This window comes from Triturus cristatus, chromosome 5_2 (assembly GCF_964204655.1).
Source record: "Triturus cristatus chromosome 5_2, aTriCri1.1, whole genome shotgun sequence".
Taxonomy (NCBI): Eukaryota; Metazoa; Chordata; class Amphibia; order Caudata; family Salamandridae; genus Triturus; species Triturus cristatus.
In genome coordinates this window covers 1,086,195,936-1,086,218,831 of record NC_140588.1, presented here as the reverse complement: position 1 = coordinate 1,086,218,831, position 22,896 = coordinate 1,086,195,936, and the positions used below count along the sequence as shown (strand labels likewise).

At 50.6% G+C, this 22,896-nt stretch overlaps 1 protein-coding gene across 7 annotated transcripts in view; it reads left to right on the top strand.

Annotated features, from left to right (window-relative positions):
* Positions 1-22,896, top strand: part of MED12 (mediator complex subunit 12) — a 956,599-nt gene that overhangs the window by 117,622 nt on the left and 816,081 nt on the right. For all 7 annotated transcript variants that reach the window (XM_085608424.1, XM_085608427.1, XM_085608421.1 and 4 more), the window contains 2 exons: positions 16,982-17,092; positions 17,478-17,732. In XM_085608424.1, coding sequence (XP_085464550.1) covers positions 16,982-17,092; positions 17,478-17,732 — 366 coding nt within the window. The remainder of the gene's footprint in view (positions 1-16,981; positions 17,093-17,477; positions 17,733-22,896) is intronic.

Sequence of the window (22,896 nt, the reverse complement as noted above, 5' to 3'; positions counted from 1 at the left end):
CCAGCTCAGCGAACCCCAGCCAGGCCGCCGACAACCTCACGAAGTGGATCAGCAACTGCGCGGACGAACTCGCCCCACTGAGGACCCCGCCTAGCAGACCCGGCAGCAAGAAGGCCCCATGGTTCACCGACGAACTCAAGAGCTCCAAGAAGAACTGCCGAGCCCTCGAGAAAGTCTGGAGAAGGGAACCGACACCGGACAACAGGACCTCCTTCAAACTTGCCACCCGGAAACACCACCAGCTGATCCGCGCCGCCAAGAAAACAGCATTCAAGGACCGGTTGGACAACAACGCACACAACTGCAAGGAACTCTTCAACATCGTGAAAGAGCTTTCCAACCCCAGCGCAGGAAACGACGACATCACCCCATCGCAAGACCTCTGCAACTCCCTCGCTTCATACTTCCACAACAAGATCGCGGACATACACAACAGCTTCAACAACCAACCAACGCACACCATGACCGAGCAACCACCCCCCACCACCACCCTCCACGCCTGGACCCCGATCAGCACCGAAGACACCATCCGCACGATGAACTCCATCCACTCCGGATCACCGACCGACCCCTGCCCTCACCACGTCTTCAACAAGGCCGACGCTGTCATCGCACCCCACCTGCGAGACATCATCAACACATCCTTCGACACCGCCACCTTCCCTGAGAGCTGGAAACACGCCGAACTCAGCGCTCTACTCAAGAAACCAACAGCGGACCCCACCGACCTCAAGAATTACCGCCCCATCTCGCTCCTCCCGTTTCCAGCCAAAGTCATCGAGAAGACCGTCAACAAGCAGATGGCCGCCTTCCTCGAGACGAACGGATCCCTCGACCCCTCACAGTCCGGCTTCCGAGCCAACCACAGCACCGAGACCGCCCTCATCGCCGCCACCGATGACATCCGAGCCCTGATGGACAATGGAGAAACAGCGGCCCTCATCCTCCTAGACCTCTCCGCGGCATTCGACACGGTCTGCCACCGCACCCTAGTACGGCGCCTCAGCAACATCGGAATCCAGGACAAGGCGTTGGAATGGATCATCTCCTTCCTCGACGGAAGAACACAGAGAGTCCGCCTACCACCGTACAAGTCAGAGGCCTCCGAAGTCATCTGCGGCGTCCCCCAAGGATCATCTCTGAGCCCCACCCTCTTCAACGTCTACATGAGCCCCCTCGCGGCCATCGTACGCAAACACAACCTCAGCATAATCTCCTACGCCGACGACACCCAGCTGATCCTCTCCCTGACCAACGACCCCGCCGCCGCCAGAGCCAACCTGCACGAAGGGATGAAAGAGGTAGCCGAGTGGATGACGACCAGCCGCCTGAAACTGAACTCGGACAAGACTGAGGTCCTCATCCTGGGCTCCTCACCCTCCGCCTGGGACGACTCCTGGTGGCCTCCCGCCCTGGGCACCGCACCCAAACCGACAGACCATGCACGCAACCTGGGCTTCATCCTGGACCCCTCCCTCTCCATGACCAGGCAAGTCAACAACGTCTCCTCGGCGTGCTTCAACATCCTACGCATGCTACGGAAGATCTTCTGGTGGATCCCCACCGAGACCAGGAAGACCGTCACCCAGGCCCTCGTCACCAGCCGACTGGACTACGGCAACGCCCTCTACGCCGGTACCACCGCCAAGCTCCAGAAGAGACTCCAGCGGATCCAGAACGCCTCAGCCAGACTCATCCTCGACATCCCACGAACCAGCCACATCTCCGGACATCTGAGAGACCTTCACTGGCTCCCCGTCAACAAAAGAATCACCTTCCGCCTCCTCACCCACGCACACAAAGCCCTACACGACCAAGGCCCGAGCTACCTCAACAGCCGAGTCAACTTCTACGCTCCCAAACGCCACCTCCGATCAGCCAACCACGCCCTCGCCGCCGTCCCCCGCATCCGAAGAGCGACTACAGGAGGAAGGTCCTTCTCCTACCTGGCCGCCAAGACCTGGAACTCCCTCCCGACCGACCTGCGCCTGACCCAAGACCACCTCTCCTTCAGGAAGAAGCTGAAGACCTGGCTGTTCGAGCAGTAGCTGCACCCCCCCACCCCCCAGCGCCTTGAGACCCTACGGGTATGTAGCGCGCTTTATAAGTGTCACTGATTGATTGATTGATTAATGTGTTTTAGGACTATTAGGTATATATATTTTATTGTACCGCGAGACTCTCAACTCGTCGGCGGGGATGATTCTAAGCATGTGAATCTATGAAAGATACCAATACTGGATAACTGAAGTTACAGGTAAGTAACTTGTTTTCTTTTTGGGCATTGCCACACTATGTGTTAGAAGTCTGAATCCGCTTCTATGCACCTTAGGCATCCATGGGATACCGATGGATACATCGTGTGAGGCATGCTGGGGTCAAGTATGTCCAATGCAAATAATTAAATTGTGTATATTTCAGGCGTGAGACCCCCTTTGAACATCGTTGTGCAGTGTCCCCATTATTTATCTGTTAGTTTGTGTCCAGATCCCCCTTCCATCTCTTCTTTAATACAGTCTGGTCGTGGCTCCCTGCTTCCTCCACCCCACTGTAGAGGCACGTCACTGCTCTTCTAGCCCTGCCACATACTAATAAAGTTTGGAGAACCTGGGAAGTGCATGCAGCGGTTGTATGACACTAGAACGCATGCCATTACCCCGCATAACGTTACAACGCAAATCTTTACCCCAAGTTGCTGTCGGGGGTGCGCTGGAAGTTGGAATAGTATAATTTACTATTCCAACTCCAGTGTGTGCAACAGTAGGAAAGGTGTTGGAGTTAAATCCAACACCTTCTACCCCCTTCAACAAGCCATTCGCGTTGTAACAACATGCAGGGTAATGGCAAGCATTGTAATGCATGTATTGTAACGGTTATTTCCCGCCTGCAGCGTCATGTGTTATGTGCCTAAGCATGTTCAATTTTGGTGTGATGGTGTAGTACAGGAGGAAGCTGCCTTGTGGGATTCCCTCCTCAGTCACCAAGTCCTCGAACTAGTGCAGTAACCCCTTGCTGAATGGGTCTCCCAATTATGTAGCCCTGCCTCCATCCAGGGTTTGAGGTTGTGTTAGTTGTGCTGGTCCGTGCAGCCTGGTGCCACCCGTAGGGGTAACTCAGAGGTGTATGGAGTTCAACCCGTGGTGGTCATCACCTCCTTCTTCCAGAACCAAGGGACCGCTTTCATGAGGACATTTTCGCCTCCACGGCACCAGCTTTGTGTTACCTAACAACCATTCCAGTATTGAATCCGGGGTTGAGGTGGGGGAGAAGCAGTTTTCCAGCTCCTGTAAGTGTTATCCCTCTCTCCGAACGCAGGGGCCACTGCAGCTGTGCGGCCAGGTAGTAATGACCGTAATTCACGGCTCCCAGTCCGCCAGCGTCCATTGGGGCATATAGCTTGGAGGTTGCCATCATGCACCTGCCCGAGCCCCATAGCAGGTTGATCAAAAAGGATTGGAGGTTGTGGGAAGCTGGTTGTGTATATATACCTGTGAGAAAGTGCCATCTTTCTTGCATGGTATGCCCCCACTTTTTGCTGAATGTACTTTGACTGAGTGCGCCCTGGACTGCCCTGGACTACTGCCAATCAGGTGCCCCGGGCCTATGTTCCTTCCCTAAAACACAAAACGGCAAACCCTGGCCACATGTCAGCCCTTGGTAAATGGTACCCAGGGCCTTGTGACCAGGGAAGGCCTCTAAGGGCTGCAGCACTCATCGTGCCACCCTTAGAGGCTTTGTACACACACGCACACACACCTGAGTGTCTGGGTACAAGACAAAACAGAGTCGACATGGCACACATCCCTGTATGCCATGCCTGTGAGAAGTTGGCCTGATGTATGATGTCACTAGTTATAGTGTACACCTTATATCAGTCCAAATACCCTTATGGTGATTGGTTGTAAAGTCAACCTTATAGACCAGCTATCCTAGTGGTAGCATGGACAAGAGCAGTCTTAGGCTAAACTCTGAATGGCATGTGAAGCCAGCTGTGATACCATATATAATCCCTTGAATACCAAATGAAAGGACACCACAACAGATATATATATAAAATAAAGTGTATTTATTCTAAGCAAACCCTCAGCACTCTTTATGAGTTTAGAGGTAAGTACAACACAGTCTTATTTATGCATACAGTAAGTCACACAGGTAAGTAATACAGTTAGGCCCTAGGGGCCACGCAAACCATATACTAAATAAGTGGTATAAGAACCACTGTCACGGAAATAGAATAGGCCTAGGCCTAGGGAATCGCTGGGGCTACACTACACTAGCGTTAGTTAGGAAGTGGGAGGCCCACGGGATTCGTGTGCAGAGTGGAAACACTCACGCGTAATGCGTAAAAGTCAATAGCAATAGTACAGTTTAGAAAACGGTAGATTTAGGACACTTCCGGAGTAGCTAGGAAGTTGAGACTTGAAAACTAGACACTAGGATAGTCACTATCCTGATGAGCACCGGAGTACCCAAGTTACCTAGCCCACAGGCTGCGGGTGCATAGGGGTGAAGATGCGTCGTTTTCGTCGTCGACTCCTATGGATGCCTGAAGAAAGATGCTGACAGGCAGTCAGTGAAGAGTGTCCGGTGGATCCCAAGGCTGGGATCAAGAAGAGAGGAAACCTGCAAGCAGAAGGGACAGAGTCAAGGTCACTAGCCAGTGACCACGTGGAACCAGGAAGGAACCAGGTGATGTCGTGAAGATTGCAGGTGAAGGTGAAGCTTGTCGCTGCAGCCAGGAGGACCAGGAAGCGTCGAGGACGACCAGGACCAGGAGGCGAGCTGTCCCACGAAGGCTCTTGCTGTCTGCGGCGTCGAAGTTGGACTAGGACTCACCAAGCCTTGGCAAGCGGAACCCACGAAGAACAAGGGACTTGCTTCTGGTGCAGACCAGGAAGGTCTGGGGTGCTTCTTCTTTGCAGAGAAGCGGGAGCCAGTCTGGAGGAGCCAAACCAGCGCAGAAGATTTCAGAGTGCGTCGTCACAGAGGCCACTAGCCAGCGGGCAAGCAACCGGACAGACGCGGCAAGCAGGAAAATGCTGAAGGGCCCCACGCAGGACTCGTGGAGTGTGGGGGGCTGGTCTTCGTTGCAGATGGTGCTTGGGGTTGGGGCTTCTCAATCCCCGGTGCACAACTTCGAGGGTGCCTCAGAAGCTGCGCTGTAAGTTACTAGCCACTTTTCCCAGGTAGCCGGTCCCACGTCGCTCGTCGCCTCCACGGATCTCAGCTCTGCTGCAGATGTGGATGAGGGTCGGAGAAGTCTGGAAATCAAGGCTCTGGTCGGGCTCTGCAGTCGGTTCCTCGTAGAACGTTCACAAAGCAAAGGGTAGTCTCTTGATGGTGCCTGTTTGCACAGGGTAGCCACTCCTTGGCTACAAGGGAGATTCTTCAGTCTTCTTCTTTCGTCGAATGTCGAAGGTCCAGAGTTTCTGTTCAGTTTTGCAGGTTCAGGATAATCTAAAGTCTTGAGGCCCAACCCCCACTCTTATACTAATCTGGGGGGCTGGGATACCTGCTAGGTCACGCCTTATGGGTGGGACCTGGGAGGGGGTGGTTACACCCACTTCCCTTTGTCCAGTTTCGCGCCAGAGCTGGGGCTGGAGTGCCCCAGCGCCGGTTTGAACTGGACTATGCAAGGAACACCTTGTGTGCCCCAGGCATGTCTCATTCCTTTCAGCCCACCCTGCCCCAATACACTAAAGGCTGTCTGGAGAGGTGCTAGCACCTCCCCAAGCAGGAAACCTATTGTCCAGGCCTCCCTGGCTGGGATCACTCCCAGCTGCAGGAGGTCAGACTTGTGTCGTGGCAGCAGCATCCATTTTGTGATGCTGAGGCTTTGGTCAGAGGCTAACAGTTGAAGTATGATTTTAACATGTCTTTCCCTCTAGAAGGGGGGAATAATATTCTCATGTCCAGAAATGGCATGGGGGTATTATTCCCTAGTGTTAGACACCTTACACGACATGTTTTGATAAAGCCAAACCATAGTTACCATAACCGTCTAAGATTATAAGGCACTTTAAGAGTATATGGTAGGCTATATCATAGAACAGCTATAAGGACAGGGTTCCGAAAGCTGCAGACAGGCTCAGCTCATGCTAGAGCACCATCTCACATGTTACCAAGCACTCTGCCTCCAGGATTGTCAATAATAATAATAATAATACAGCATTTTGTAGAGCGCGAACAGCTACCTCACAAGGAGGTGTCCCGGCGCTGAAGACCGCTAGGGAACCCGTCCTGGCTTTCCCTGTGAGATGGTCCCTTTCTGGGTATCTCCAAGGTGAAATCAGGCATCCCCAGCGTCTGTGGGGGGCCGTTGTAGAGATGAGGCAAGCTTAATGCCCAGAGTTGCCGAGTGTGTTCCTGGTTAGAGTAGGTACCGAGGCGAGAATTATCAAGTCCGTTTTGACCCTGGTCCACGACCCTGCCGCGTCGGGAATTGAACCCTGGTCCCTGGCCGAATCTCTGCTTACGGGTCTGCCGCCTCTAACCAGTGAGCCACACCTCTCTACAAGGCCTGCCATAGGAGTGACTGATAGGTACACATGTGTCTATATGTAAGTTAGGTATAGGAATACTACACCTAAGCAAGGGGTGATTACACGACCTTGCCCCAGCTGAGTGATCAGCCAGTTGTGTCAAAATGGAAGGCCAGGCCAGGGGTGGCATAATACATGCTGCAGCCCCTGGTAGGCCTAGGGTACACCTATGCCCTGGGTACCTAGGGTACACTGTACAGGGGCCAATAAGGTGACCCTATCCAAATGGGTTATGCACCTAAAGTACATAGTATTAATTTAGAGAGAGAACAGCAGGGCTGTGGGTCTGATTAGCAGGCCCACAGCCACATCTAAGTCGAAAACCAGTAAAGCAAAAGCAAAAAGTGGGGGTGAACATAGAAAGCAGACCCTACTCTCCTACAATGCCCACCACCTATATTGCCATGGCATACATCAGCCACCCCTCTGGCTAGGAGCCCTGTGCCCCTACAGTGCCCAGGTCCATTCCTGGGCATTGTAAGTGCAGTGCTGCCATTTAAGAGTATATGGTGCTGGGAGCTGGTCAAACACGAGCTCCACAGCACCATAATGGCAACACTAAAGACTGAAGTTTGATATCAAACTTCTCAGCACATTAAACCCACACTGATGCCAGTGTGCGATTTAATGTACCAAGCACCCCAGAGGGCGTCTTAGAGATGCCCCCTGAACCCTAACCTACAATCCACGTCTGTTCTGAGGCTGCCTATGCTGCCACACAGCAGACGTGTTGCTGGACCCCTGGGTAGGAGAGCCCCAGCTCTCCTGGGTCTGCAACAATGCACATCCTGGGCAAAGTTCTAAATCTCCTCCCCCAGGATGGGCAGGGGGAAGCTTCAAAGGCATGCCGCCTCTGTGAGCTTCCCCAGGCCAGTGCAACCCCCCACTCTGGCGGGAAGCTTGGCCGGAAACCCCAAATAAGGACAGGGGATGTGCCAGCCTGCCAACCCCACCCCTCAGGTGGGGGAGGCGAGGTGAAGCACATCTCCGGGCACTTGCCATCCTGAAGATAGGAAGCCCTGCCCAATCAGGACTAGGCTACTGCCCCCCTCCCACAGGAGAGAGGCAGGATAGAGGGTGTACCCACCCCAGGACAGGGACCCATTGGTCCCTGCCCTTCACCTACCTGTAACGTTCTAAATCTAGTATTTAGGGGCACCCTGAACCTTCCTTCTCCAGATTCCAAAATCCGAAGATGAGCTAGAAGAAAGAAGACCTTCCCTGCAGCTGCTAAGAAGAGGAAGACACCAACTGCTTTGGCCCCAGCCCTACCGGCCTGTCGACCCTCGAACCTGCTCCTGCTCCAACCCGGCATCTCTTGTGGCCAGCAACCTCACAAACCCCGGAGGACCTGGCTACCTTTTGGCTCTAAGCCCCTGGGACTCCCATGAGTAGAGGCTCTACTCAAAACCTACTTCTAATCCCTGGCAGCAGCCCGGAACCGCGAACCCAGCACACTCTGCACCAGCCAAGCCTGACCTGTGCCGGAGTGAACAAAGACCACGAGGAGGACCCCACGGCGACTGTGACCCCGAGTCCGGCACCCAAGGACCTCCCTCGACACTCCTGAAGAAGCCTGCAGCCTCACAACCAGGTGCCCCCCAACCGCGATCAACAGAGGGTAAGATTTCCCGACACCAAAAGGCGCCCCGCGGCCCCCTGTGCCCAATCCCGGGGTACCTACCTATCTTCCAACTACCCAACTTACCTCTCGAAGTGGTGGTGGCACCTAAAGAATCTTTGTCCCCGAGCTTGCAGTCTTTTTCTAAACCGGAGATTTCCCATTGAAATGAATTGAGCGCCGAAAGGCTCAAAAGCACCCTGCACCCAGCCGCCCGAGTGGCCCTGGCAGTGAAACCTCTATCAATCAATCAATCAATCAATCAAAGCATTTATATAGCGCACTACGCTGGGGGAGGGGGGTCCGCTACTGCTCGAACAGCCAGGTCTTGAGTTGCTTCCTGAAGGCGAGGTGGTCCTGGGTCAGGCGGAGGTGGGTCGGGAGGGAGTTCCATGTCTTGGCGGCGAGGTAGGAGAAGGACCGTCCCCCTGTGGTGGCTCTTCGGATGCGGGGGACGGCGGCGAGGGCGTGGCCGGTCGATCGAAGCTGGCGTTTGGGAGCGTAGAAGTTGAGGCGGCTGTTGAGGTATCCTGGGCCTTGGTTGTGTAGGGCTTTGTGTGCGTGGGTGAGGAGTCGGAAGGTGATTCTCTTGTTGACCGGGAGCCAGTGCAGGTCTCTCAGGTGTCCGGAGATGTGGCTGCGACGGGGGATGTCCAGGATGAGTCGTGCTGAGGCGTTCTGGATCCGCTGGAGTCTCTTCTGGAGTTTGGCAGTGGTTCCGGCATAGAGGGAGTTGCCGTAGTCCAGACGGCTGGTGACGAGGGCCTGGGTGACCGTCTTCCTGGTCTCGGTGGGGATCCACCGGAAGATCTTACGTAGCATGCGCAGGATGTTGAAGCACGACGAGGAGACGGCGTTGACTTGTCTGGTCATGGAGAGGGAGGAGTCCAGGATGAAGCCCAGGTTGCGTGCGTGGTCTGTTGGTTTGGGTGCGCTGCCTAGGGCGGGGGGCCACCAGGAGTCGTCCCAGGCGGAGGGTGAGGATCCCAGGATGAGGACTTCCGTCTTGTCCGAGTTCAGTTTCAGGCGGCTGTTCTTCATCCATTCGGCTACCTCTTTCATCCCTTCGGCTACCTCTTTCATCCCTTCGTGAAGGTTGGCTCTGGCGGTGGCGGGGTCGTTGGTGAGGGAGAGAATCAGCTGGGTGTCGTCGGCGTAGGAGATGATGTTGAGGTTGTGCTGGCATGCGATGTCTGCGAGGGGGCTCATGTAGACGTTGAAGAGGGTTGGACTGAGCGAGGAGCCTTGAGGAACGCCGCAGATGACTTCGGTGGCTTCAGATCTGAACGGGGGAGGCGGACACTCTGTGTCCTTCCGGCGAGGAAGGAGATGATCCACTCCAGTGCCTTCTCCTGGATTCCGACGTTGCTGAGTCGCTGCACCAGTGTACGGTGGCAGACAGTGTCGAAGGCAGTGGAGAGGTCTAGGAGGATGAGGGCTGCTGTTTCTCCGTTGTCAAGCAGTGCTCGGATGTCATCGGTGGCTGCGATCAGGGCGGTCTCGGTGCTGTGGTTGGCCCGGAAGCCAGACTGCGAGAGGTCGAGGGAACCGTTCGTCTCGAGGAAGGCGGCCAGCTGCTTGTTGACGGTCTTCTCGATGACTTTTGCAGGGAACGGGAGACGCGAGATGGGGCGGTAGTTCTTGAGGTCGGTGGGGTCGGCTGATGGCTTCTTTAGTAGAGCGCTGAGTTCGGCGTGCTTCCAGCTCTCCGGGAAGGTAGCGGTGTCGAAGGAGGTGTTGATGATCTCCCGCAGGTGGGGTGCGATGACAGCGTCGGCCTTGTTGAAGACGTGGTGAGGGCAGGGGTCGGTAGGAGATCCGGAGTGGATGGAGTTCATCGTGCGGACGGTGTCTTCGGTGCTGATCGGGGTCCAGGCGCGGAAGGTGGTGGTGGGGGGGCGGTGGTTCGGTCGTGGCGTGCGTCGGTTGAGTGCTGAAGCTGTTGTGTATGTCTGCGATCTTGTTGTTGAAGTAGGAGGCGAGGGAGTTGCAGAGGTCTTGCGAAGGGGTGATGTCGTTGTTTCTGGCGTTTGGGTTGGAGAGCTCTTTAACGATGTTGAAGAGTTCCTTGCTCCAGTGTGCGTTGTCCAGTCGTTCCTAGAATGCGGTTTTCTTGGTGGCGTGGATAAGTTGGTGGTGTTGGCGAGCTTGAGGGCAGTCATGTTGTCCGGTGTTGGGTCTCTGCGCCATGTTCTCTCGAGGGCTCGGCAGTTCTTCTTGGAGCTCTTGAGTTCGTTGGTGAACCATGGGGCTTTCTTGCTACCAGGTCTGCTAGGCGGGGTCTTCAGAGGGGCGAGGTCGTCTGCGTAGTTGCTGATCCACTTCGCGAGGTTGGTGGCCGCCTGGCTTGGGTTCGTTGCGCTGGTGGGAGGGTTCATGCTCAGGGAGGTCGCGAGCTGGTCGGCTGTGATCTTGTTCCAGCTTCTGCGTGCAACCTGTTGCTGGTGGTGGTGGATCGTGGTCCTTCTGAAGCTGAAGTGGACGCAGCTGTGGTCCGTCCAGTGGAGTCCGGTGGCGTGGCTGAAGGCGATGTCCTTGCTGGATGAGGAGACGGGGTCGAGTGTGTGTCCGGCGTAGTGGGTGGGGGTGGTGACCAGCTGCTTGAGTCCCAGGTTTGCGAGGTTGTCCAGCAGGGTGGTGGTGTTGCGGTCGTTGTTGTTCTCCAGGTGGAAGTTGAGGTCCCCGAGGAGGATGTAGTCAGCGGAGAGGAGGGCGTGCGGGCTGATGAAGTCGGCGATGTCTTCGCTGAATTGTGTGCGTGGTCCCGGGGGTCTGTAGATGAGGGTGCCTCTGAGGGTGGTCTTGGGGTTGATGTGGACCTGGAAGTGCAGGTGCTCGGCGGGTGCGAGGGTGTCGTCGGTGTTGGTCGTGATGCGGATGGTGTTCCTGTGGATGATGGCGATGCCTCCTCCGGTCTGGTTGATGCGGTCCCTTCAGATGATCTTGTAGCCGTCTGGGATGGCGATGGCGATGTCTGGCGCTGAAGAAGCGTTCATCCAGGTTTCCGTGAGGAAGGCGACGTCTGGTGAGGTTGTGTCGAGCAGGTTCCAGAGCTCGAAGGCGTGTCTGTGGACGGAGCGGGTGTTGAGCAGGATGCATTTCAGGTGGCTGCTGCTGTTGCTCGTCTTGGTCTTGGTTGGTGCTGGAGTAGTGCTGGTCCGGATGCAGGTGATCTTGCAGGCGTTGCAGCAGAAGGGTCCGTGGGTGCATCTCGGGGTGGCTCGGTAGCATCCTGGGATTCGGCCGGCGTTGAGTGCGTTGAGGGTGGCGGCGTCGTACGTCCGGCGCGTGGGCTGGGGTCTGCGGGGGCCAGGGGTCCTGGCGCTGTGCGCGGGCCAGGCGCGGACGGGCTTACCTTTGGCGCACCTTCGGCGCTCAGTTGGCGCTCCCGCTGCCCGCGTCCGCTGCGCGGTCGCTCTGGGGGCGTCATAAGAAGGGGGACGAGAGGGCGGGTCAGCTGGGCGGCGGGAGCGGCTCGGCCAATGGGCCGGTGGTGGGCGGGGCCTGTGGCGAGCTGCGGCGGGAAACTGGCGAGCGGGCGGCTCTGCTGAGGCTGGGCCGCTCGGGGGGCCAGGGGGGCGTCTGCGTCGGAAAAAGGCGGCAAGGCTGGCAGGCAGGAGCAAGAGGTGGCAGGAGGAGCAAGGGGGTGACCCGGCCTGGTGAGAGGCGCAGCGGTCACTCTACACCTATCTACTTCCCCACTTGCCCTGAGTAAGTGACCAGGAGCCCAGCTCCCACAGCCGCATGGCCTGCTAGTCAGCAGCCACCAACCAAGGCCCCCCTACCTCTCATAGGATAACATTGGGCCTAACTCTCTCTACACCCGGCCGCCCTTGTGCCGCTGAGGGTGAACCAACGGTACCTACCTGACCCTGGGAGACCCCTGAGTCTATGCCCAGAACCTTAACTCTGCCAGTCGAGTACTTACCTTTAAACCAATAACTCAAAAGTGTGGACTTTTAAAATCTTCAAATATTCACCAAAAATCAGCCGAGTAACGAAAACACTCACCTGCTCTTAGTTGAGCTCCCAGTGCTGGATCTTGGTGCCCACCACTGACTCTGAAAAATACTTACAACTGTACTTACCAGTAACCCAATTTTCTCCCACAGGAAATCATTGACTGTTTTTCTGTGAAATTTCTTGTCAATTTCTGCAATCTTTAATTATTCTTTAAAAATCGTATAATATCTGAAAACGTAATTACTAACCTGTTATGGATAAGGGTCCCAGTACTGAGACTAGGCACCCAGTACTGGATTACAAAAGTAACGAGAACATACTATACCTGCAACTTGAATTTTCTGCCATAGGGAATCATTGACTGTTCTCTATGAAATATTTTCTAAGTGTAAACTTTTAAAATAGCAAAATATTGTCTAAAAATCATCACAGTAATTAAGTCGACTTTTATCACTTGATTCCAATTACTGATCCAGGACTGAATCTAGGATCCAGTACTGGAATTCCAAAAGTAATCCTAAAAGTAATCTGTGGTAAATAACTTGAAACTTCCATTGAACTCAATGCATTATTGTGTTTAAAATTGTGTTGCCTATTGCAACCACTTGTAACTTTCTACAAAAGTCAATTGCATATTGCAAAAGTATTTATATAAAGCATCTCATTCTGAGAAAGTATATTTTAATACCTATTGTTGGTTCTAAAATAAAACTAGCATATATTTTTTATATATAAACCATTGGCCTAGAGTTCAGTTATGGAGTGTGTGAGACCATTTGCTGGCTGAGTGTGTGCAACAAATGCTTTACACTGTCCTCTGATACTGCCTTACTGCTCGACCAAGCTACCACTTTAGAGAGTAAGGTTATATCTAACTTTAGCCTCTGCCAAACCTCTGGGGACTGTGGACTCTGTACACCCTGCACCTATTTGGGAACAGTATATACAGAGCCACTTTCTCACAATGCCATACCAAAGTAAGGCATAGTGTGCACAGAGTCCAGTGGACCCCCAAACGCTTACAGAGGTTCAAGTAAATAATACCTTACTCTCTGTTTGTGGGAGTGTGGGCAAGCAGTAAGGCTTAATCAGAGAGTGGTGTTAATCATTTATTGTACATACACAAGCAAGAAATGATGTCACACACTCAGACTGAACTCTGACAAATTGTATAAAATATATATCTTTTGTTGTATTTTATTTTGAGAACCAAGCAGGACTTGGTACAGTAGAATTGTACTTTGCAAGACAGATTGATCAACAAACAAGCTGGATGAAAATGTCTTTTGGTACAGGGCTGTAAAATATTTAAAAACAATAGGTATTGGCAATTACCTTGTGATGGGAAATATCCTTTTCTCCGAGGTTTTTACTTCATCGTACATTTTCCACGCATTTTTAGGTCTCACCTGGCGTTAGTAGCGCGTATTTGCTGCTCTCGCCATGTGAGGGCTTCTTGGAATCAATACGGTTCCAGAAGTAGTGTGTCCGCTCCGCCTGCAATTTTCATTGGCGTGCGTTGGTTTTCGTCACTAATTATGCTGAACATACTTCGTTGATTGCACCGGAGGGTTTTTAGTCCCTCCTGGTTGCCACCACGTCCTCTTTAGGCCGCGCCCACTGGGATTGGATATTTTATTTGCTGTGGGAGACAGTCTCTTAATTAGCTGCTATGCACTTTTTTTTTAGTATTACTGCGTTTATCTTTCACAATGGCTGACGCGCCTTTCATTTCTCTGGTGCGACTTGTTTCTTTGCCATTGAGCTCCAAGCACGAGCGAAATGCTTTCACTTTCTGTCTGTCTGTGTCTGTCTGTGTCTGTCTGTGTCTGTCTGTGTCTGTCTGTGTCTGTCTGTGTCTGTCTGTGTCTGTCTGTGTCTGTCTGTGTCTGTCTGTGTCTGTCTGTGTCTGTCTGTGTCTGTCTGTGTCTGTCTGTGTCTGTCTGTGTCTGTCTGTGTCTGTCTGTGTCTGTCTGTGTCTGTCTGTGTCTGTCTGTGTCTGTCTGTGTCTGTCTGTGTCTGTCTGTGTCTGTCTGTGTCTGTCTGTGTCTGTCTGTGTCTGTCTGTGTCTGTCTGTGTCTGTCTGTGTCTGTCTGTGTCTGTCTGTGTCTGTCTGTGTCTGTCTGTGTCTGTCTGTGTCTGTCTGTGTCTGTCTGTGTCTGTCTGTGTCTGTCTGTGTCTGTCTGTGTCTGTCTGTGTCTGTCTGTGTCTGTCTGTGTCTGTCTGTGTCTGTCTGTGTCTGTCTGTGTCTGTCTGTGTCTGTCTGTGTCTGTCTGTCTGTCTGTGTCTGTCTGTCTGTCTGTCTGTGTCTGTCTGTGTCTGTCTGTGTCTGTCTGTCTGTGTCTGTCTGTCTGTGTCTGTCTGTCTGTCTGTCTGTGTCTGTCTGTGTCTGTGTCTGTCTCTGTCTGTCTGTGTCTGTCTGTGTCTGTGTCTGTCTCTGTCTGTCTGTGTCTGTCTGTGTCTGTGTCTGTCTCTGTCTGTCTCTGTCTGTCTGTGTCTGTCTGTGTCTGTCTGTGTCTGTCTGTGTCTGTCTGTGTCTGTCTGTGTCTGTCTGTGTCTGTCTGTGTCTGTCTGTGTCTGTCTGTGTCTGTCTGTGTCTGTCTGTGTCTGTCTGTGTCTGTCTGTGTCTGTCTGTGTCTGTCTGTGTCTGTCTGTGTCTGTCTGTGTCTGTCTGTGTCTGTCTGTGTCTGTCTGTGTCTGTCTGTGTCTGTCTGTGTCTGTCTGTGTCTGTCTGTGTCTGTCTGTGTCTGTCTGTGTCTGTCTGTGTCTGTCTGTGTCTGTCTGTGTCTGTCTGTGTCTGTCTGTGTCTGTCTGTGTCTGTCTCTGTCTGTGTCTGTCTCTGTCTGTGTCTGTCTGTGTCTGTCTGTGTCTGTCTGTGTCTGTCTGTGTCTGTCTGTGTCTGTCTGTGTCTGTCTGTGTCTGTCTGTGTCTGTCTGTGTCTGTCTGTGTCTGTCTGTGTCTGTCTGTCTGTCTCTGTCTGTCTGTCTCTGTCTCTGTCTCTCTCTGTCTCTGTCTCTGTCTCTCTCTGTCTCTGTCTCTGTCTCTGTCTCTCTCTGTCTCTGTCTCTGTCTCTGTCTCTCTCTGTCTCTCTCTGTCTCTGTCTCTGTCTCTGTCTCTCTCTGTCTCTGTCTCTGTCTCTGTCTCTGTCTCTGTCTCTGTCTCTCTCTGTCTCTGTCTCTGTCTCTGTCTCTGTCTCTGTCTCTGTCTCTGTCTCTGTCTCTGTCTCTGTCTCTGTCTCTCTCTGTCTCTGTCTCTGTCTCTGTCTCTGTCCCTGTCCCTCTCGCCGCACAATAGGTGCTGCAGTCCTTAGAGACCTTCCCTGGTCACAGTGCCCTTGGTACCTTTTACAAAGACATTACATGTGGCCAGAGAATTGCCAATGGGGTTGCAAAGGTACAGTTTTAGGTAAAGAACATAGGCCCTGGGAACCTAGTTAGCAGGAGCCCAGGACACTCTTAGTCAAAGAGCATCAACAGGCAAAACGTGGGGGGCAACCATGCAAAATTGGCACTTTCCTCCAGAGGTCTCTAAAAAAAACTGCTACTCAATCTTATCGGTAGTGCCGTAAAGAAATATAACAGGCAGGCAAGTATCAACAGTTTCGTCACCACAATTCACCCCATGAGAGAAAGAGGGAGGCTGCACCGGAAGAGGAGAACACTTCTGGCCAACGTCAGAGCACGCCAAGGTTGCCAGCTATCAGGTCGTTGTTGGTATGATATAAGCTGACTTCCATATTTTTCAATGTGTCCAATTGCCATCCCAATTAAGTAACGGGAAGAGTTGCGCATCAGATAGAGGAGTCGCGGAGAAGAGGCCAGATTTATTCCAATTAATCTGAAGACTGGACACCCTTCCAAATCCCTCGATTAGGGTGATCATGACTCCGACATTGCCTTCATTTTCTCACAAATAAAGGAGGGCGTCATCTGCATATAGAGAATGTGACCCCCTCCCATCTGTGTAACTGCCCCACTCCGGACGCTAGGCCCGGAGTGCACATGTCAGCAGATCCATGGCTAGGGCGACTGTAACCGGGGATAGGCAAAAACACTGATGTGTGCCTCTACATATCTGTGTGGGGTCTGTAATCACTGTTCTGTACTTTACCAGGGTCACTGTATAGCAGGTGAACCCACAAAATGAACTCTTCTCCCAAGCACAGCCTGCTCAGCACTGCCAGCAAATAAGGCCAACCCAAGATATTGAATGCCTTTTGAAGATCGTGAGCAACCACTCACTGGGCGAGCCCGCAGTTCATGCACAGCGCATTATCAAAAACAGGTGGTGAAGTTTAAGACTGGTGTTTCTGTGGAAATTATTATGTTGATAATGAAGTATCCAGTCACTCGGAGGGCGAGGAGATGACTTAGTCAGTGTGTTCTGAGGGGGGCACAAGATACATTACTAGTACACCATTTATTGCAGCAACTGTTCTCAAAAGATAAAATTGCACTCTGATAGGGGGAGATACTACTGATGTTGGTAATTGACTAGCACCTGAAGTAGGACCACTTTGGGTACCAAACGTCAGGGGCCTGCATGTTAAGGAGTGGTTGTGGTCTAATTGTTTGGGTGCTGGTGATGCCCACAGTTCCTGGAGCACCCTGTGGGCCTGTTAATTACGCTTCGAATTCAGGAGCGCTTCTAAATTCCAACTCTTAATTCATTGCAGTTGTATCAGTGATTTGATCAGGCCAGGAAACTGAGAAACCAGCCTCTGCTAATAATACACTTCACTAATACATAGTGTCAGCCAGAAATTCCACCGAAGGAACATGATGGCACAGCTGTCACCAGAGTGGGAGGGCTTTAGAGCACATTACACACTTGTCCTTTTTGTCTCTTCATGTAGGATGGGATGCTGGACCGTCATGAGTTCCTTACTTGGGTTCTGGAGTGCTTTGAAAAGATCCGTCCCGGAGAGGATGAATTGCTTAAATTACTTCTGCCTTTGCTGCTACGGGTAAGTCTTTTGATGTAAACCACCTGTCTCTGGTAAGTCTCAATCTGTTTGTTAACTTTGCTGCTTTCTTATCAATCCATTCTGCTGCTTTTGAGCTTGAAGTTATGTTTGACAGTGTCCATTGACTTCTGGACAGGAGACCATGCCTTAAAGCAAAAAATGTTGATGGCAGGCTCTGTGCTTCTCATTAGGTCTAGGGTATCTGCCCATGCTCTGCTGACTCCTACATCTGCTCTGAAACATTCTCTTAGTTGTCCGACTTGGGATTTCTGCTTCTCTTTGTTTATGAACGAATCCATGGTCTACATTTTCTACTTCTGGTACCCTTGTGATGCATGCAATGTTTTTTTTCTGTCCATGTGATTGCTTCATTTCTCTCTTGCAGTACTCTGGGGAGTTTGCTCAGTCTGCGTACCTTTCCCGGCGTCTCTCATACTTCTGTACACGAAGGTTGGCCATGCATCTCGAGGGCACCGGTGGACACCAGTCTCATATTATATCTGCACAGGCAACCAACACCATGCCTTCTACACCCACCCCTCAGCCGTCCTCTGGAAATGCACCACAATCTCCCTTCAGTGATCTACTGATGTGTCCACAGCACCGGCCAGTCGTGTTTGGCCTCAGCTGCATGCTACAGGTATTTGTGACCTTGGTTTGATACCATGAGCACCTTGATACCCTATATTAGTTCTGTTTCTGTTCTAGGCAAATCTACAGATATCACATCAGTTGCTCTTCTCTAGCTCTATTAGCAATTTATGCCTCTGAGATATGTAACAATTGTATTTGTCTAGTTGCTTCCCACCTCCCTAAAGTTAGTTTAATTTTCATCATTGCATAAATTACCTCTAGCCGAGATAGGCTACCTTAGGCGTGTATCATTTGATGTGTAGAATAAGTGAAATGCTTTGCAAGGCCCATATTGTGGCATATCCTAGAGGCTCAGTGGTCACCGTCACTGATCAATTCTGGTGGGAGGGGGTCTTCTGTTGTCTAGCGCCTAACACAGAAACCTCTTTTGGGTTCCATTTGAATTGGAGTCGGTGGGCTCGCAGATCTAAAGAGATACGTGCTGAGATATTTTGAGCCTGTACCTTGGAAACTGTGTACAAAAGTAAATTTAATGTTTTCACCAGCATCTTGACAAGGGAACTAAGTTTTGCTTGGATGTTATTTAAAGATTTGGGTTTACATATCTGTAGGAAGCTGTCTCTGTATATACTATACCAAAGTAAGGTATAGTGTGCACAGAGTCCAGTGGAACCCCAAAGGTAGGCAGAGGTAAAAGTAGATAGCACTTTACTCTCCATTTGTGGAAATGTGGTCGAGCAGTAAGGCTGTATCAGAGAGTAGTGTGAAGCATTTGTTGTACACACTCAATCAGCAAATTATATCACACACTCAAAGACTGAACTTCAGACCAATTGGGTTTGTATGAAAATATTCTTTTAGTTATTTTATCTTCTAGAACCTAGCCAGCCTGACACAGGTAAGCAATAAATACTTTACAGTAGTAAGGCAGTTTGTAAATAGTTCGATTTGCAATTGTATGTGCACTTAGATTTGATTAAACTAGTGTAATTGATAAGCAGTAAGGCTTTATCAGAGGGTAGTGTTAAGCATTTATTGTACACACTCAGGCAAGAAATGATGTCACACACTCAAAGACTGAACTCAGACCAATTTGTTTGTATCAAAAATATTATTTAGATGTATTTTTATTTCTAGAACCAAGCCTGTTACAGGTAAGTATAATAGCACTTTGCAAGAATAATGCAGTTGGATACAATTGAATGCAGTTGGATGCAATTGGATTGGTTACAGACGAGTCACTTGTTCATAACCAGTTGAAATTACTTTTTAAGTTACTCTACAGATTACTTTTCTTACTCAGTGTGGTATACCTAGATACCACGCTGGAACATTTCCTGGATGAAGTTAAGTAATGCAGTTTGTTAGTAACACACTTGTATGACTTTTCATAGAATTTCCAGCTCCACACTTGTAACTTTTTTCACAGAAAGCAGTCAGTGCAATACTATGGGAGGAAATGGAGTTATCAGTTTTCAGGTAAGTGATTGGTTTTGGGAGTTGGATTTCTGGGGTTAGAACAAGGGTTCCTCCCGAGTCAAGGATGCAGTCTCAAAGCACAATCAGCCGCACTAGGGCGGCCAGGTGCAGAGTGCTGAGGCCCAATGTTATCCAGTGAGCGATAGGGGGCTTCCGGTTGGTGGCTGCTCACGAGCATGCCACAAAGCTGAGGGAGCAAAGCTCCTGGAGTTAAGCACAGGTCGAAGGGGGATTCAAGTTAGTACCCAATGTGCATCCACAGTGGCACAGGGGCGGCCGGGTGCTGATTTGGCGTCTGGTGCCCTGTTTTCACTGGGAGTTGCCGGTTTTGGATATTGGCTGCAGGCTCGGTCCAGGAAGTCTTCCGGGAGGAACCAACAGCTGGGCAGGTAGGTTGGAGGGCTTGGGGATGTAGATGCACCTCAGGTCCTGTTCTCCAGGGCACAGGCCGGCTGGATGCAGGGGTGCGTTTTTCGGTTGGATTTCACCTTACCGGGCCACTAGTGGTAGGGGGGGCGAGGTCCTCCATGCAGAGGCTGCAGGTGATGTTGGGGACTCCTGGATGGGTCAACCGATGATGGACTCGGACTCTGGAGCGTTGGAGGACCTCGCTAGGACTGGTGGGCCACTCGGACTAGGGCTCAGAGTCTTTCTTTGGAGATTCTTTTGAACAAAGCTGCTGTTCACAGGAGATCCGGTCTTTGTTGAAGGCAGTCAGTCCTCCCTGGGGTTCTGGAGGTCTCTGGCTTCAGGACAGGGCACTTTTGGCATTCGTCCTCCTTTGTAGGTTGCTGGAATTTGGAATCTTGGTTCAGGGCTGCCCCCTAAATACTGTATTTGGGGGCGTTTTAGGGGTCTCTAAGTCAGTAGCCAATGGGCAACTGACCTTAGGGTGACTACACCCTTGGTGTGCTCACCCCATGTGGGGGAGTGGACACAATCTGTAATCCTGATTGGGGAGTGCCTGTCATCTGCAAGATGGTAGGCACTGAAGAGTGGGCATCACCTCGCCTCCTCCACCTGAGGGGTGGGGTTGGCAGAGGTGGGCACACCTTCTGGGCTGCTCTAATTTTTCCCGCCTGTCTTCCAGCTGAAAAGGGGGTGCGACAGTAAGGGGGCCTACTCCTGATAGCAGGAGAGGCTGGGGATCGCATTACAAAGGCAGCAAGACCTTTGAAGCTCCACTGCCACAGATGTGTCTTCCTGACCTGGGGGAAGTGCGAACATCTCTGCCCAGGAAAGACGTTTGTCGGCCCAGGGAGCAAAGGCTCCCACCCCAGGAGTCCAGATACATGTTTCGTGGGGGCAGGCTGGTGTTTACGAGTCAGGTAACCCACCAGAGGCTGGTCGTTTTTCGGGGGGCATCTCTAAGATGCCCTCTGAGTGCTTCGTATAATAAATCCCACAGTGGCATCATTGTGGGTTATTTATGCTGAGAAGTTTGCTACCAAACTTCCCAGAATTCAGTAAAGCCATTATGGTGCAGTGGAGTACGTAATGACAAACTCCCCCAGCTAAAGGGGTGTCTTTTATATATATTTATAAATTATTGAAACATTAACTACAAGTTCCGTCATGCACTGTAATTAATTCTATTAAGAGGGGCACACCGGAAGCCTCAATCAAGACATGAAGGGAACTGTGGGTAATCTAAGAACTGCTGTGTGTTTGAATCTGCCTCTGAAGAAAGAGCGCGAATGCTCTGAAACGCGTAAGGCAAAATGGATTTAAAAAGGCAGAGATGTTAATCTATTCCATGCAAATAAATAGTTGTGAAACCCATCGGCTGGAGGAGTGCGTCTCTGTTGCAGGGCATCTTTTGGGAAGTATCTATCTATCTATCTATCTATCTATCTATCTATCTATCTATCTATCTATCTATCTATCGCCCTCTCTATCTATCTATCGCCCTCTCTATCTATCTATCGCCCTCTCTATCTATCTATCGCCCTCTCTATCTATCTATCGCCCTCTCTATCTATCTATCTATCCTGCCAATTTGGTATAAATACCAAAACTTATTGCACGACATTCCCTGGTACACAACGGGAAATCAAACAACATCTTGCGTGCAAAATGGACTACTGTGTTTATGTCCTGGAATGTGACTGTTCTTTGAAGTATATCGGCAGCACAAAGCTGGCAGTGCATAAACGCATTTTGCAGCATATTAGAGCCATTAACAATAAGGATCAGAATTATCCCGTGGCTAGGCACTTTGAAAAGGTACACAATAGTGACCCCAAATGCCTCAAATATTTTGCCATCGAATCAGTACCATTGAGGAAACGAGGTGGCAATAGGGAGGCAACACTTCGCCGTTTGGAAACTCAATACATCTTAGAGTTCGATTCCAAATGGCCGGGTGGTCTTAATGCCACGGAGGATCTTTATACCTTTCTCTAAACTTCATATGAACACAGGCAACCACTTTTTTAACTGTTGATATTGCCCCACTTTTTACTTTTACTCTTAGCAATATAGGCAATATATATCTTGGGACCTTTTGTGCTGATTTTAATGATTGGTTTTAAGGACACTGCAGGGTAGGATTCTATTTTTTATACCCAGTTCTTTTTATTGATCATTTTAATTATGTCACTGGTTCTTTTCTTATATATATTCTCCACCTTTATCTGCCACTTTCAATGAATATGACTGTAACCTGCAATTTGGTCGTATTTAAAAATCTTTTCTCCTTTTATATATTTATATAACAGGATTTTTTCTGTACCTTTTATTCTTAGTCTCCATTAACTGATTGCCCATCTTATCTTGCCCTAGTAGCATTTGTCACTTTATGTTATCAAGTACTGTTGCATTTTTGCACTTTATTCTGATCTTATATTTAAAACATAGAGTTGAACTAGTGTAGTAGTATGATCGCCTCGTTTTTGTATCAAGTAGCACCAGTCACTTTATGTCCTTGAAATATTGTGGCATTTATGCACTTTAATATATTATTTTTTCTTTTTGGACAATCGTGAAGGCCTCTGTAATTTACCCTCGTGATGGGTTTCTGTTTACATTTTATAACACGGTGAGCACTCTATAAAAACAACAATATGGCATATGACATCAGGCTTCTTGACGCTAAGGAAGTAGATATATGTGAAATATTTCCTACTGATAACATCATAGGCATTTAGGCTTGCATTTGTCAGTTACAATGTGATTTAATGTATGAAATTGCAAAAATTGAATTTCCGTTTCAACGCATTGTTTGTATATGGAATTTCCTGATGTTTCAATATGTTTTCCATGTCTATTGTATATTTGTCTGCACATGCACTTTAAATAGCGGGCCTGCACTATGGCGTGGTCAGGTGATCAAGGCCGCTGTGACGGCCGAAACGCGTCCTGACCTCTTCGGTGGGGATAATTACTAAATAAACTGTCTGGCACTCTAATAGGTCTGCACCTGTGATTCCCTTCCAGGGAGCTTCTATTGCGAGTTGTTGAGAGAAAAAAATATATAGATATACACACACCAAAATACGCAGCCTGCAATGTGTGTTTTAAGGTACAGGACCTCTAACCGCACTATATTTGCTGCAGCTCTTAGAGGCCTTCCTTGGTCACAGTGCCCTTGGTACCCATGGTACCTTTTAAAAGGCACTTGCATGTGGCCAGAGAGGTGCTAATTGGGGGTACAAAGTTACAGTTTTGGTAAAGAACACAGGCCCTGAGAACCTGATTGGCAGGGACCCAGGGCACAACAAGTCAAAGTG